Genomic DNA, 14876 nt, shown 5'->3' with positions numbered 1-14876 from the left:
CATTCCTCTGTTTCTTCTCTTTTCATATTTCTTTTTGTCTGACATCTCAAAGCCTGAAGTTTAGGAAGTAATTTAGTCCAGCTCACATCCACATCTGTCCTCAGGGACTCCATAGGAATCAGCAGGACTGATCAGTGTATCATATGAGCTCTGGAAATGGTCCCAAGTATGCTGATCTTCATGTCTGGACAGCTTGATCTAAGTTTGAAACAGAATGTTTTAAGTATTCAGAGGACAACTGTTCCGTGCTTATGTGAAGAGAAGAATGTTAGTTGAGATTGCAATGAGACATTTTGCTTATATTGTATTTTGTTGTGTCTATTAAATCTATTAAAGAGCAGCTGATTGCAAAACCCTCTTGCTAATTGGGTTGTTTCAAGCTGCTAGCAGTAGATATCATGTGGTATTATGTCTGTTCTGCTAACTGAACATTTAACATTTAAAAGATAAAAGAGCATGGGGAGTGGAAAAAGGTGTAGGGAATTATTCGGGTTGCTTTAGCATCTCAAGTTTTTATTCAAATGGATTATAATTTTATTGGTGTTAAGGAAGTAGCTCATGGATTTGACTTGAAGTCTTTATAGATATGAAGTTTGAAAAGAAAGATCTACATTGGGCCAGCCTTTCATAAATACCTAAATCTGTTTCAGAGGTCTGCAATGGGAGATTAGAAGGCTCAGATCTCATAGAGCAGATCACCATCACTTTGTTTAGTCAATGAAAATGGAAGGTTCAGGGGGTTTTCATCAGTATGAGAACATTGACATGGCATGACATTATAATATTTAGGGATAGTAACAGTAGTAAGCTGACCATCGTCATAAAAAAAATAATTATGAAATGTACAATTTCTGAAGGAACAAAAAGCTGATACACAACCATTCTGAGAAGGCAAAAAGATACCACCAGAGTATCCCACATTGACAGACAGTGCACATTAGCCACTTACTAACAGACAAAATATGTGATATTTTCATTGTAATTGAGATTGCTTGGCCAGGTTTCAGCACAGAGCGGACTACAAGCTAACTTAAAAAGTTTGTAGACAGCCAAGTAGTTTTTGAAGAGTTTTTGACTGACTCATTCTTGAAACTAAATATGAGAAATTGTGAATACATTTGCTTTATGTAATACTGCTTGTACTTGAGGAGTCCACACTTTCTTCTCATATTCTTTTGCCTTAATATAGCCTATGTTCTTTGGGGCTCTGTAAAGGTAGATCAGTTAAAGCCTTTTTGAAGCCAGACAACTGTTCTGAATTGCAAGCTACTGATTCAGTCCTGGTTCTAAGATTTTTCAACTCTCCTGTCTTAGTGATTATAAACATGGTTGCGTGTATTTGAGTAGCTAAACCTGAAATTCTTTCATTTTGACTTTTCACTAAGCATATGTTTTTCCTGTGCTTTTTCCTGTGCATTAAGCTCTAGCCCTGTGCGTTTTTAGCACTTTAAGTGTAGTCAATAAAAAGTAAACATCATGTCTAGAAGCTCTTAATTGTTATTTCATAACCCTATCATCAACTCTGTCCTCCCTCTTGTCCTATCACAAGCATAGACTTAGGAACAACATTGCTAAAGTCCTTGAATTCTATTTGGGTAATTATTCTTCCTCTGTGAAGAAATGGATTCCCAAATTTGTTGCAGGTTCAATTCTTTTTCCATTTGCTTCTCCTGCATCTTCCTTAAAAGAAAATAAGAACATCAGTGTATTCAATGGTAAACTATAGATAAATATATTAAGTTTGGTTTATGTTAAAATAAATTGCATTCTGTGGTTAGCCTAAACTCTTAATGCTGCGGGATATGGGAATCATGAAGCAGGGGACATACTAGCATAGGAACTAACTTTTTGTTAATTACCAGATTCATTCTTTATTGATTTGTACCAGCTTCAGAAGAACGAGGTCTTGTATGGTCCTTACTCATTATTGGAAACCACACATCAGTGTGGTGGATCATTAGTGACTTTCTTTCCTTAAAGCATAATTTAACATTTTTCTATGATGAGCAGTTTGTGTTTCTTTAACACTGCTGAGTCTTTCTTGCAGCCCATGTCAAGGATTGAACTTCCCAAATTATCTATTTCAGACATTAAGAAAGAAAGGACTTAATGGCTGTGACAGTCCAGACCCTGATGCAGATGATTCAGTAGGTCACAGCCCTGAGTCCGAGGACAAGTACAGAAAACTTAATGAAGATATTGATCTAATGATCAGCAGGCAAAGATTATGTGTAAGTACTCTGAACTCTTTTTCATTTTTTTTACTTTCTGATATTTCTCTGAATCTGGCAGGCATTGCACAAGAAAGAAAACAAAGCTTGTGAAAGCCCTGATCCTGACTCCTCTTATGCTCTCACCCCACGCACTGAAGAAAAATACAAAAAAATTAATGAAGAATTTGATAATATGATCAAGAGCCATAAAATACCTGTAAGTACCAAAGGTTAGATGGCTGTCTGCTGATAACTGACGCAGTAACAAATCATAACCCTTTCAGTTCTGGCTTCTTAAGGAAATAAATTCAGCTAGAAAGAGGCTTTAATAGCCGAATATATAACTAAGCACTGTGGTGAGAAAATTTCACACGGCATATTTTTCTTTCAAGTCTCTAACTCTGACACACAGACAAAGCCTATTATGGGTGAAACCTACAGAAGGAAGGGAAATATATGCATATGAACTATATTCACTTAATTTACAGAAGTGTTTTACTACACCACTTGCCCAAATTATACATAAAAAATAACAGTGGAAATCTTTCTTTGTGGACAGACTAACAAATTGACAGAATACTTTCTGTGGCAATATAGGAAAAACAATGTTAAACTGAAATTGCTTTATATCTAGTAATTAGTGTGTTTAGAATGTGTAAATTCAATTCTCCATTGTTTCTGCTAAATTCAGTTGCAGCACTGAAGGGTTACAGCTTCTTGCTCGCTGCAAGAAACAGAGTGCATGAGAGCCTAATGGCAGGTCTCAGACATGTTTGTGTGTTGGGGTGATTTTATAGCTTTATCAGAGAATTTGCTTTGACCTCATCAGCATTATTTTAATGCTTTAACATGAGCTAAATTTTTTTTTAACTGAGTCAAAATTTCTAACAATCAGTCCTATGCCTTGCCAGATATCTAAGAGAAATAACTCTGCATGTCCTATTTGTTTTGCACGAGACATACAAAGGATGAATTATTTGTTATTATGTTTAATATTACATTTTTAAAGATGACAAGTATGGAGGTTTGGAGGTTATATTTGATTGGTTTTCCAAATGTCTGTGGAAAGCAAAGTAGGAAACCAAATATTTGCAAAGACCCAAAGAAGCATTTGAATTTGCATAGGTAACTTCTTATTTCTAAAAGACAAGAAAAAGAGATAATTTGTATGTGTTCATTTGTCATTCCCATACAAAGGTTGCATGGTTATCTACCAAAAATGTTGTCTGGATACCCAGAATGCACAGTGTCTTCTGTACTGTTAGTCAATTGCACATACAAAATCTGACATCTAAGATGAGGATACTTCTTAAGGAGGCTCAGATTCTGTCTCAAGCACTCTTAAGTGTTCTTTCTATTAAGTCTCAGCAGAAGGATTTTTCACTCAAGGTAATTAAAATTTGAAGAAGTTCTTACATCAGGCCAAAAATATTTTGGAAAAATATAAGGACACTAAATAATACTTTCCCAGAGATTAGAAAAGCACCAAATTTGATAAAGTAATATATAAAATGACTGATTAAGGGTACCCAACATATGTGTAGAATCTCAGGGAGGAATACAGATCTATCCCATTTTTTTTACCTCCCTTTTTATTTGGTTCTTTTGGAAAGCTGTTTTTCCCAGAACAAAAAAACTCTAAAGCTGTCACTATTAATTTGGTTTCTCAGGATACAACTCAGCTTGACAAATGATGACTGCGGTATTTAGGGAGACTGTTATAAGCCAGACTGCTTAACCCTTTTTCACATCAAAATCTCACCAACTGTCATTCTTTTATGCTGTTTCTCTTTCAAGGATGACTTGACTTTTTCAAATCAAACTGACAGAATTTTCATCAAGCTAGTTTTCTGCCTTAAAAATGTATTTTGAATGATCCTTCAGAACATCTGTTAATCTCACGCTACCTGTTTCTTTTCTTTCCTAACAAAACAGGTCATGTTATAATCATCCGAAATCTTAAGACATTAAAAAAAACCTAGGGAAAAAACTTCATTCTCATAGTAGTGAGTTCTATCTCTTTCTTTACCTCCATTAGCATTTGGAAAATTGTCTTTTCTGTAAAATGAGGAAATATATAAGATTTGGAAACCAGACAGTTAATCTGAGCATGGTATATCGGTTTTGTTTTCCCAAAATCAATGGAATTTCACTCCAGTTGCTTTCATTTAATATAACTTTTTGATGTCAAATATAGTCCTACTTCAGGAGTTAATTGATGATTCCTACCTTTCAGGAGGTTATAAGGTGCAGTGTATTAATCTTTTTGTGTAATTACTTCAGAGACACTTCAGAAATATAGAACAGCAAATGTTAGCATTTTTTCATATAAGACAGAATAGCCATCCTCTGACTGCATCACAAGCTGAGCTCAGGGCCTCTGTCCTCTATACAAGCTGCTTACCACAATAGGAAGAAACAGTAGATATTCTCTGGTAATGCAACAGAAACTCCTTCTCTTGACATAAGCCGAGATGCAATGGGCAAGATTGAGACCACAACTTATACTTAATGTAAATTTGTAACTATCTGCTTTTATATATAAATATTATGTATTTTATACAGTAATATCCTTAACTGGACAAATCAGAATAACTAAGACAGGGAAGATATATTCATTTACTTGTGATTATCAAAGGTAGCCAAGAAAATTGGGGAGAAGAAAGCAAAATTAATAATAAAGTCACTGAGTCAAGTCTCTAAATCACTACTTACAGAATATATAAAACAATGCATTGCCTCTGCCTGGTTTTTTAACATAAAAAAGTTGCTGCCAAATAAAAACAATATTGGCTTTTGCTCCTAACAGCTAAGCCCAATAATGTTTCCTCCGATAATTTTCTGGTGATAAGCATTCATATTGTTCTAAACATTCTGATAGAAATTAGACACTTATTTGTAAATTTCGTAAGAATGATGAAAGCAGAGGAGAGAGAAATAGCCCACTAGAAGGAAGCTGTAAGTATCTCTGTCTCTAAATAAATGAAGGCCTGGTTGAACATGGGGGGATAAAACCAATACTTAACACAGAATGTTTGGCCTATTAAGTTCCAAGGAGGTTAAGTGTCCAACACTTTGTTTGGCAACATGGACCATAGCATGTGGAGTGAGCATCCAACACTGCGTGCTGTACACTGGCAGTATCATCTCTGGTGAGCCATCTGCCCTCTTTGGCAGTGGTGTCCAAAGGAGAAAAGACAAAGGAAGGGGGAAAAATAGGCAAAATATGGCAAACTTTATACACATGACAGTGTAGACGTTGTCTATATTAGAATTAGCAAAAAAAGCAAAAAACATACTAAAGTAGCATGAAGTGTGCTTATCTCTGAGGTGAATTTTTTGAACAGTCCCCACCAGGCTTTCAGCACCTTTTGATGTCAAATAACATTCTCCCAGACAATTTCTTCATTTTGTTTGGTTGCTAGTCCAGGCCAGGAACAATTCCCGATTGTCAGTCTACATGTAGTCATGATTTTTTTGAGGTTGAGAAAGCTTAATAGTATGGACATGAATTGTTCTGTGGCCTCTGATGGCCTCAGTTCCTCCCTAGCTACTACTGATATATATATATATTATACAAGTGCATCAGAAACTTTAATGTCCATGAAGCTGAAATGGAATCAATATGACCCATGGGGAATCTGCAGGAGATTGCAGTTCTTTGTGAAGAATTTATAATACTAATAAAGTTAGACAGAGATCTGGAGAACTGTACCTAGAGATGTAGTGTTTAATACTGATGTTTATCCAGTCAAACTTCTCTCTCTAACTTTTGACTGTGGTGAAGAAATAAAAACTACTATATTTCAGATATAGTATATTGTGCTGAAAAACAGAGAGTAAACTAAGTTTGCCCTTATAAAATTGCCTATGAAGTGCTCTGTAACCAGATGTAAGTTGATCCTAGTAGTGGGTAAAATGACAAAAATTAGAACTATTCGTACAGAAATTAAATAATTCAACTACTTTAAAAAAATATTTTTTAAATGACAAAATGAAAGCTAAGTAACAGTTTCACATGACTAGGGAGACTGACAACCTGAAGAGCTACCAAGATTGGAGCTCTTTTGTACAAAAGTAGGAAAAGAAGAAGAATCTTGAACAGTTTGGTTTGTACATGGAAGGAAGAACATAGTGGTTAAAACAAACAAGCTTTTAGAATTCTGGCAAGACCTTCAGTTTTGCATTTGTACAGGTGTTTAAGTTTAGATAACAGAAATTTAGATTAGGAAAAGGTATTAGGAAAATAGAGGCAATAATAGTCTCTACCTAGACTCAGAAGCAGACTTCATAGGTCTTATGACAAAGGGTGACGAAAACCTTATGCAGTGTTCTCTTGACAATGACAGTCAATGCAACATGGACTGGTACTCAAGCAGGCAGGTCCACGGGCGCAAAGCCACCAGGTAGAGAGAACTCCATCGCAGCCCTGTATGTTACAATAATCAGAAACTCCATGTTGGCTTATTCATGTCTCACATCAGGCTGTAATTGGGACTGAAACATGGAGAGCTCAAACACTGACTTTGAACTCCACAAGAAGTCATGTGCTTCTGACTAACATAGGATTTAGGAATGCTTTGGGTCTTTCTGTGGCCATTAAAAAGAATTACTTTCTTCAAAACATACCTTCAAGCTGATCAAATGTTTCAGATTATGCTATGTGACTCTATTTCCAAGGAGCTTAGATCTGAGTCATAAGGGTGCAGATCACATGTAGATTCTTACATCTGTAGATTAGATGTAGAACATGTGGATTCCCAAAACACCTCACCTTCCTTTCCTACCTCTACTTAAATCAATCAGCCTTATGAAAAATACAGCCATTGGAGTGCATTTCAGCTTCTCAGCAAAAGGAAGCAAATTCCCACGTCCCCCCAGGATGGGGAGCAATGCCAGCAGGTCCATCTATTCAACTATGTTGCTATGGTCATCTCTCAAAAAAAGGAGAGGGTATCAGAGCTAAATTAACAGTTCAAAATAGTTCAAAGGCATTTGTATAAAGTATCCTTAACATCATACCCTGAAAATCTTGCTCTTTGTGGTTAGGCAAAATAATTCCTCTATATTTAGAGTAAAATTTTCTCTGTCCCTAGAGAGGACCAAGAAAGAAAAAAAAAACAGCCTTAAGAGATAACTGTAATTTGATAGATAGTGCTGTAATACAGAGGGCATAGACAACAGCTCCAGCCGAAGAGACATGGGTGGCACAAGGTCAGGGTGCCTCGGCTGACTGACAAGCAGTTGATACATCCAGCTCTCCTCCTAGGTCCTTGAAGATATACCAGTACTATCAGCTGCCAACAATAAAATTAAAACCTTTAATTTCCTCCCTTGGAATATGTCTACTTCAAAGAATATTTTTATGTGTTTAAGCTCTTTCTTGAAGCTTATAAGATTATAAATGTTAGAAAACTTGGAAATTGAGGGGTACTTGGCCTGTATTCACATATTGAATACTTAAAATGCTGTCAGGTAATTCTGAAAAAGTGTTTCTGATCAAAAAGGCAAGAAAACAATTTTTAAAGCAAATAAATTGAATGTGGATTTCTAATGTAGTCATAACTTTTATAGAAATTCAAGCAACTGCTACCCAGGGAACCCCAACCAACAAACTCACAACCAACCAAGGAAACCTGAACTGAGCTTCCTAGGAGCATAATGAGCTATGCATCTCCTCATAACATCTGTTGTACCACACCTCTGTTAGTGTGGTACATTATTTGCTTTTTTTTTTTTTTAAGCATTCTTGCAAAGGGAAGTAGCTCAGGAGAAAGTCTTGCCTTTAGGTAGGAAAATAGGATAATGAAAAGGCATCACTAAACACCACCGCCATCCCCCAAAAAATAGCCCACAAAGACTAGTGTATATCTAAATTTCTTGTATTTGTTAGCTGTCCCTGAGGAGAACTTATTTTTTTTTAAGCCCTTCCAAGCTAAGATAGAAACTCATTTAAAAAATTATTTACTGTATTGGTGTCTTTTATGTGACTTGGGATAATTCTGGTTGCTAAAGAAACACAAGCTGAAATTAGAGCCTTGCCTTTTGTATTCTATCCCTTCCAATTTTTTTCCATGTAATGAAGTCACCATTGTCATGTAACTTTGATCTTGCAGAAATCTATGATACTAGATTAAGGTGACAAGTGAACAATTAGGACTTTAAAGAATGACAGAAATAGAAAATTATGCTGCATGAGACAGAGGTTTGTTTTAAACAACAAAAAAAAAAGTAGAAAAAATGAAAAAAGTCTTTCCAGGTCTTATGAAATAAATGTGCAAGCTGCATTAAAGGAAGATGGACTCCTTATTTGAAAAATCATATTTAAAAGACTTGGTAATTGTTTTGATACTCTTCTCTTGAGTCTTAGGGGAAGGGGGTAAGCACAAATATTTTAATCACCAAGTACAAAATATTTGAACTAAATATAGAGTAACTGTACTTAAAGGCTGTTTCAGTTTTGTACTATTCTCTTATTTGTTCTCCATTTTTGTTTGTACAGGCTGTTCCACCACCAAACTTTGAGATGCCAGTTTCTATCCCAGTGTCCAGCCACAACAGTTTGGTATACAGTAACCCAGTCAGCTCACTGGGAAACCCCAACCTTTTACCACTGGCTCATCCTTCTTTGCAAAGGAATAGCATGTCTCCTGGTGTGACACATCGGCCTCCAAGTGCAGGTAACACAGGTAGGACCTGTTCAATCCCATTCCTTCAAATGCTCTACTCTCAGCTCCTTGCATGCCTTGGGTCACTTTAAATTGTACCCCAAGAAAAAAGAAATCTCTTTTTAACAGTCACAAGAGCTTGTCCAAAATTGCTGTGTTGAAAAATTAAGAGAAAAAAAAAAACAACCAACAAAAAGCTCAAAAAAATTAAAAAAAAAAACAAAAACAAAAAACCAAAGGAAATGTAGCCAATGCAAAAAAATTGAAGTAAATCAGTACACTCATTACTTAAATAATCAGTCTACATGCTACATGAAGAATTTATTTTTATTGATTCATTCATAAGCTCCTTGATGGGTTAATGTTAGTTGAGCTCTGTACTTCAGTGCTTTACATAGCAAGGGGTTGTGCTTTTTTCTGGCGATGATGAGAGCTCATCTCTGATGAGGGTAAGTGGGGATTAGGTTGTTTCAATCTGTCTGCCTCCAGCAACATCAAGATCTTTAAGTATATGAGGTTCAAAGAACGATTTGAGGTCTCCAAGTGCTAAGAGAAGTTTTAAAAATCATTCGTGTGAATGTCTGTGAAAGGCTGAGGAAATTAAAAACTATGTATATGTATTTATTCTGAGTTACATTCTTCTCCAGGAATCTTCAGCCTCTTCCTCCCAGTCCTTTCCTTTTCTGACTAGCATTCAACTAAAGATAGTTTTCAAATGAAGGAGTACTATACATAACTTTCAAACATAATTTTTCACATGCTATGGAAGCATGAAACTAAAATAAGGAAATTATGGGTACTCCATATTTTGTTTATCCTTGAAAGGCAAGTGTCTTATACAGGTAACATTAAACACCATGATTTCATAATTATGGGTCTGATTCAACTGCGTGTTGAAGTCAGAGGAAAGAAATGATGGGTACTACAGCAGGGTGATTGAAGGTAGAGAAAATATTTTGAATGTTTGAGTGTTGTAATTTATTGTGCTCATCTACATTTCATTTCAAACCTCTAGGTGGCCTGATGGGTGGGGACCTTGCAACCGGTGCAGGCACCAGTGCAGGTAAAGAGAGGAGAATTTATATTTGTTTTTCCAAGTGAATAAAGCTCAAACTTTAAAACTCAAAAGCTGAGTTCTAAAATAGCTCCCTTTTGGAGAGGGGATAGTAAAAAACCATTAGCAATTTTTAATTCACTCAGCTGGGTTGTGGAGCATTAACTGATATTTGTGCTTCTCTTATTAGTAGAAAGAGTTGTTTTCCAGCAGCATCAAAAATCTTGCACCTCAGTAAATTCCACAGAAACAAATGTCTGATTTCCTTCACATTAACCTTTCCATAAAAACTTTTGGGTACATTGCTTTGCCTTGTTCAAGAAAAACTCCTGGTGGAGTCAGTGTGAGAAACTTTGATCCTTTTTGCATCCTGGGAAAGTCTGCCATTGACTTGAGTGGAACTGGGGCTTCATTTTTTTAATTTAAGTTTGAATAAAGATTTTAATTGTGAGTTGCTCATTGTACTTCAACATACTGTGTGTAAACTGTATTTCAAACCCCTGCTCTTAAGACAAAATCTGATAGCATTTACTTAAATAATAAGTAATGAACTTAAGCTTTGCCATATGTATTTGCTTAACTGCTTAACTGCTTTGATACACAACAGGTAAAGGATTTTCAAAATACCCAGGCAGAGAAAAAGATAAGCCATTTAGTCCTGCTCCCCTAGAACTACCAAGAACTAACTGTACTTGCTGAGATCTGTGGTATCAAAGCAATGTTGTCAGAGTAGTCCCTTTTCTTCAGTAAACTCAGTGATTTGTTAGCAATATCAGCAATGTTGCATTATGACAAATACAGATTACAAAAGACAATGGCAAAATTACTTTTGCACTTTGAGAACATGTGTGTTCACAGAAAACAAATGAGTGGTAAAGCATGATATTTTACTGGGGTAACTGCTCTCAGGGAGAAATCGTTGGAAGATCCATTTTGTGCACCATAAATAAAGGCTGATATAAATGGCAATTCCAATATTTTCTGTTAAAATCACTGATAAGGAAATTTTTTATATAATGGTTTAGGATTTTTCTCCCTTGTCTTTTCTCAGCCTGAATTAGGGATCTCCACTCTCCTTTTATTTTCACACATAGATGAGTCACAGATATTTGTGCGATGCATTAACAGTACAATTAGAACTGCACAGCACTGTACCAGAAAGGCAGTTTAAACATATACTAAAACTTTAGGGAGTCATTTTGTACTAATTTTAGAGTAGGGAAGGCAGACCATTGAAACTTCACCATAAGTCTCCTTTGTTCTCAAAAAAAAAAAAAAAAAAAAAAAAAAAGTGTGACAGAAAATTATAGTTTTGTTCATTGTCCCCTGTTAACCTCTGAAAGAGAGCTAAAGAAATAGTCTGCAGTGTTAACATTTCATCTTCCTTTTAAGCTTGATCAGAGCTTCAGGAACAGCAGAAGGACTGACATAGGAATTATCTCCCTATTAAGGGGCTCCCTCTCCTGGCTCAATTAGAAATATCATCACCTCGTTACATCATCTCCCATTCCTTTAAACAGACGCTGAAAACCAGTTAGTAAAGAAGACAGCATTTTATTTTAAAAGAGGGGCATACTAAAATAAAAATTCACCTGCATGTGCATTTTTGTTAATAATCGTTGGTCTTAAAATCTTTGTATCAATACACCAGCTGAAAATTTATATTCTTTCCAAATATGTGGGTTTTTGGAAATATATTAAAAACATATTTAAGCATAGGAAGACAATGGTTTGATTCTTCTTAATCAAAAATTAAGGGCTTGCATTAAGCCCTCAAGCAATGCAATTTTCGAGTAAGCAGTTTATTTGAGGGGCATATATATGAGGAACATTGCTAAGACTACATCATAAATATTTAATTACAGGAATGGTCTTTGTTCTTTATTGGAAAATAAAAGTTTTAAATGTCATTAAAGAAATGTTTTCTAAATCTCTTTAAAGTAGAATGATAGGAAGAATTATATAAAGAGCTGTAGGAAGATGGAAAGGTCACTATAAGGTTGAATCCTCTGTCTTAGCTGTATCATTCCAAAATGGCATTATTTTGGACAGTCATCTTTCTTTAAGGTGAAGAAGAATAAACATCAAAAGTTCTCTTTTTTCATAATTTTTCACAAGAAACAAAAACCTGTGTGTTTTCTTCCATCTGGCATCTCAGAAGCTGGTGGCATGATCATGTTTGGGTTCATATTTCTGGCCAAATTAGAACCTTCTGAATTTGCATTTTTCCACAATGTGAAAAAAGAGCATATATTCAAAATAATATACTCCAAGGAAAAGAGTCTAAACATATTTCTTTCATTTCTGCCACTATAAAATGAAACTACTTTTTGTTACTAGCACCAGCTTGTTCACTACTTCAATAAATTGCACCAAAATAAATTGCATTATTATTGCAATATCAGAAATGGAAAATGATTATTTAAGACAGTGTTTAAAGAATTTTTTTTTCATTGGTTTGGATTATTTCAAGTAGTAACCCTGGAATGATCCACAATTTACCTTGGGAGTTAACCTAAGACATAAATAAAACTTAGAAAGCTGACTACTTCTTTATTATATTACAGAACTAATTACCATGTGTGGTATTTTTAAGGTAAACCAAGGTTGTCTCAGATTTGTAAGAGTAAACTTGTTCTCAGCCAAACACTGATTGAGTAGTTTCTATCACGTGATAGTAGCAACTGCCAACAAAATTGGAGTGATCTTCACATTCCGTATCATTGCTAAATTATAAATACAGCAATGTCTTTGGCACTATTCTCTCAAAACAGAGGCTTTTGATTGAAAGACAGAACAAGAACTTTTTGGACCCTAATAGACATGCTCTAAATCCATTTTCATTTACTGCGTAACAAATATGAAGGCTAAGTGATGTGTCTACCTGTTTACATAATAGACTACGTGAAGTTCTTTTAATTTTAACAGACTGTAGTCTTTAAGAAAACCTCTTAAAGGCAACAGGAACACAAATAAGTGCCTGTGAAGTTTTAGTACTGTCAAATATCTGAACTCAATTTTTTCTTCAGTGGCTTATTGTTTGTGTTGAAAGTTTGATAGAAAACTAATTTTTTTCAATAGTTTTAAAGTTTTAAAATAGAACAGTATTGGGGGATGTCTTTCTTTGCATCTGTAGTTTGAACTTTTGATTTTCAAAGTGAGTTCTCCTTTTAGACTGGGTTCTATTTTTCCTTTTCTATGGCTTTCAGAGAAAGATATTTTGTATTTTGTAATAAAGTCTTCCTTTGAATGGAATGAGTCAATTTAAATCAACAGCATTTCTAAAGACTTAAAACAACTGTAAATAATAACATGAAAGGAAAATTCCCATCTCAATTTTTAAATCCATGACAGGTATAATAAAATACATACCTACGTCAACTGTTCATTTCTGTAATATGTTTGTTTCTCTATTCGATTTCTGCACTGCCCCCAGCTTGACATTAATATTAAACTAAAGGAGAAAGTTATTCAAAAGTTCTTGGGGCTCTAAAAATGCTGTCAGAGCACTTGCTGTCTTTCAATCTAACATCTTCAAACTACCTTTAAATCTGTTATTAAAAAGGGCTAGAAACTGAATAGATCAGCATTGCATTTTGAAAATTTTATCCCGTGTTTTTTAATAACCAAATCCTGTATTTATCTATGAATCTGCAGCAAGTCATTTCCTTCTGGGAATTAGCCACAGGCCAACAATTGCCTTCTTATCTTCTGAAGACTGAGGTCCTGAAGTGCCAGCCAGTATCATAATTTTCTAGTGCTTTCATTCTCCTTTTCCTTTCCTTGGTGGTGTACCGACTGTGGGTGAATGTATTATATATTCTACTAGTATTTCAAGCCACATGGGAATATGTGTAATAGTAGAAATTTTAAAGTTATATTCCCTCAGGGTAGAGGCAATCTGGATAGTATATCCTCAAAGAGTGATTTAGTAAAAAGATGTGCAATCTGCCCAATTAAGCTGACCAGCAGTACCAAAAATAAGCAATGATTTCAAAGACATCTAGCTGCATTAAAGACTTTTGGAACTATAAATATAAATAAACAAACAAATTTCATTTTTTTAAAGAAATTGAAATGTTACATAAATATTCTTCACTCTACCCTGAAATCATGCTTGGTATAGTCAATAGAAGGTAATTCTTAGACTTCAAGTGTGAATTATGTAAATAAACAAATGAGCTTGGAGAAATATTTCTCAAACCACAGTTTATGGGCAACCTATTAGTAAGACAGTAACTGGCTTTGCCACAAAGAGCATGATAAATTGTTGTCTGTCCCTTATTACTTGATGAGTGCAATAATCCACAGACTTCTGGCCCAAAGTCTAGGCAAAATGTGGCACAAAAGTAAAAAATAGTTCCTGTCCAAGGAATCTTACAGCACAAAAGAAAGGACACGCAGTCATTCATAGCAAACTTTGCGATAGAGCCAAATCCAAACAATTAGAATTCAAAAATTGGCAGGTTGACTTAAAACCATGGAGTGGGATAAGAAATTAAAACCTGATTGCTCTGGTTTTCCTTCTACTTGTATTACACCTTTAAGTGTTCCTCTTCCAAGGTTTTTTCCATATAAGAATATATATCTATATACCTAGAGATGAATACATGGTTGGATGGATGGATATATGGATAGATAGATGGATAGATAGATAGATAGATAGATAGATAGATAGATAGATAGATAGATAGATAGTTTTTTTCCTTCATTGTTTTAAGGGAAGTACCTACAGGTTAGGAGATTTTGTCAAAGCTGGCAGAACACTAACACTTCTTTGACAAGGTCGAGTATTTAGTATGAAAGAAATAGTCTGTCATACTGAATTTCATATGTATGTAGGCAGTCAACACACGTCTTTCCAACTCTAATTCCAAGTAATAAATAACACACCAAAGTCAGTATCAATGAAACTTTGAGAATAAGCCTGAAAGACTAGAT

General features: G+C 35.0%; 1 protein-coding gene across 10 annotated transcripts in view; it reads left to right on the top strand.

Moving 5' to 3' along the window:
* Positions 1 to 14876, top strand: part of MEF2C (myocyte enhancer factor 2C) — a 120845-nt gene that overhangs the window by 82287 nt on the left and 23682 nt on the right. For 7 of the 10 annotated variants that reach the window (XM_077171939.1, XM_077171937.1, XM_054651915.2 and 4 more), the window contains 3 exons: positions 2088 to 2231; positions 8716 to 8902; positions 9897 to 9944. In XM_077171939.1, coding sequence (XP_077028054.1) covers positions 2088 to 2231; positions 8716 to 8902; positions 9897 to 9944 — 379 coding nt within the window. Of the gene's footprint in view, positions 1 to 2087; positions 2232 to 2292; positions 2431 to 8715; positions 8903 to 9896; positions 9945 to 14876 lie in introns of all 10 variants that reach the window. The other 3 variants (XM_054651916.2, XM_077171938.1, XM_077171942.1) reach the window with 2 other exon arrangements.

Source organism: Agelaius phoeniceus, chromosome Z (genome assembly GCF_051311805.1).
Source record: "Agelaius phoeniceus isolate bAgePho1 chromosome Z, bAgePho1.hap1, whole genome shotgun sequence".
Taxonomy (NCBI): Eukaryota; Metazoa; Chordata; class Aves; order Passeriformes; family Icteridae; genus Agelaius; species Agelaius phoeniceus.
The sequence above is the reverse complement of the archived record's forward strand: the minus strand, read 5'-3'. Positions and strand labels throughout refer to the sequence as shown.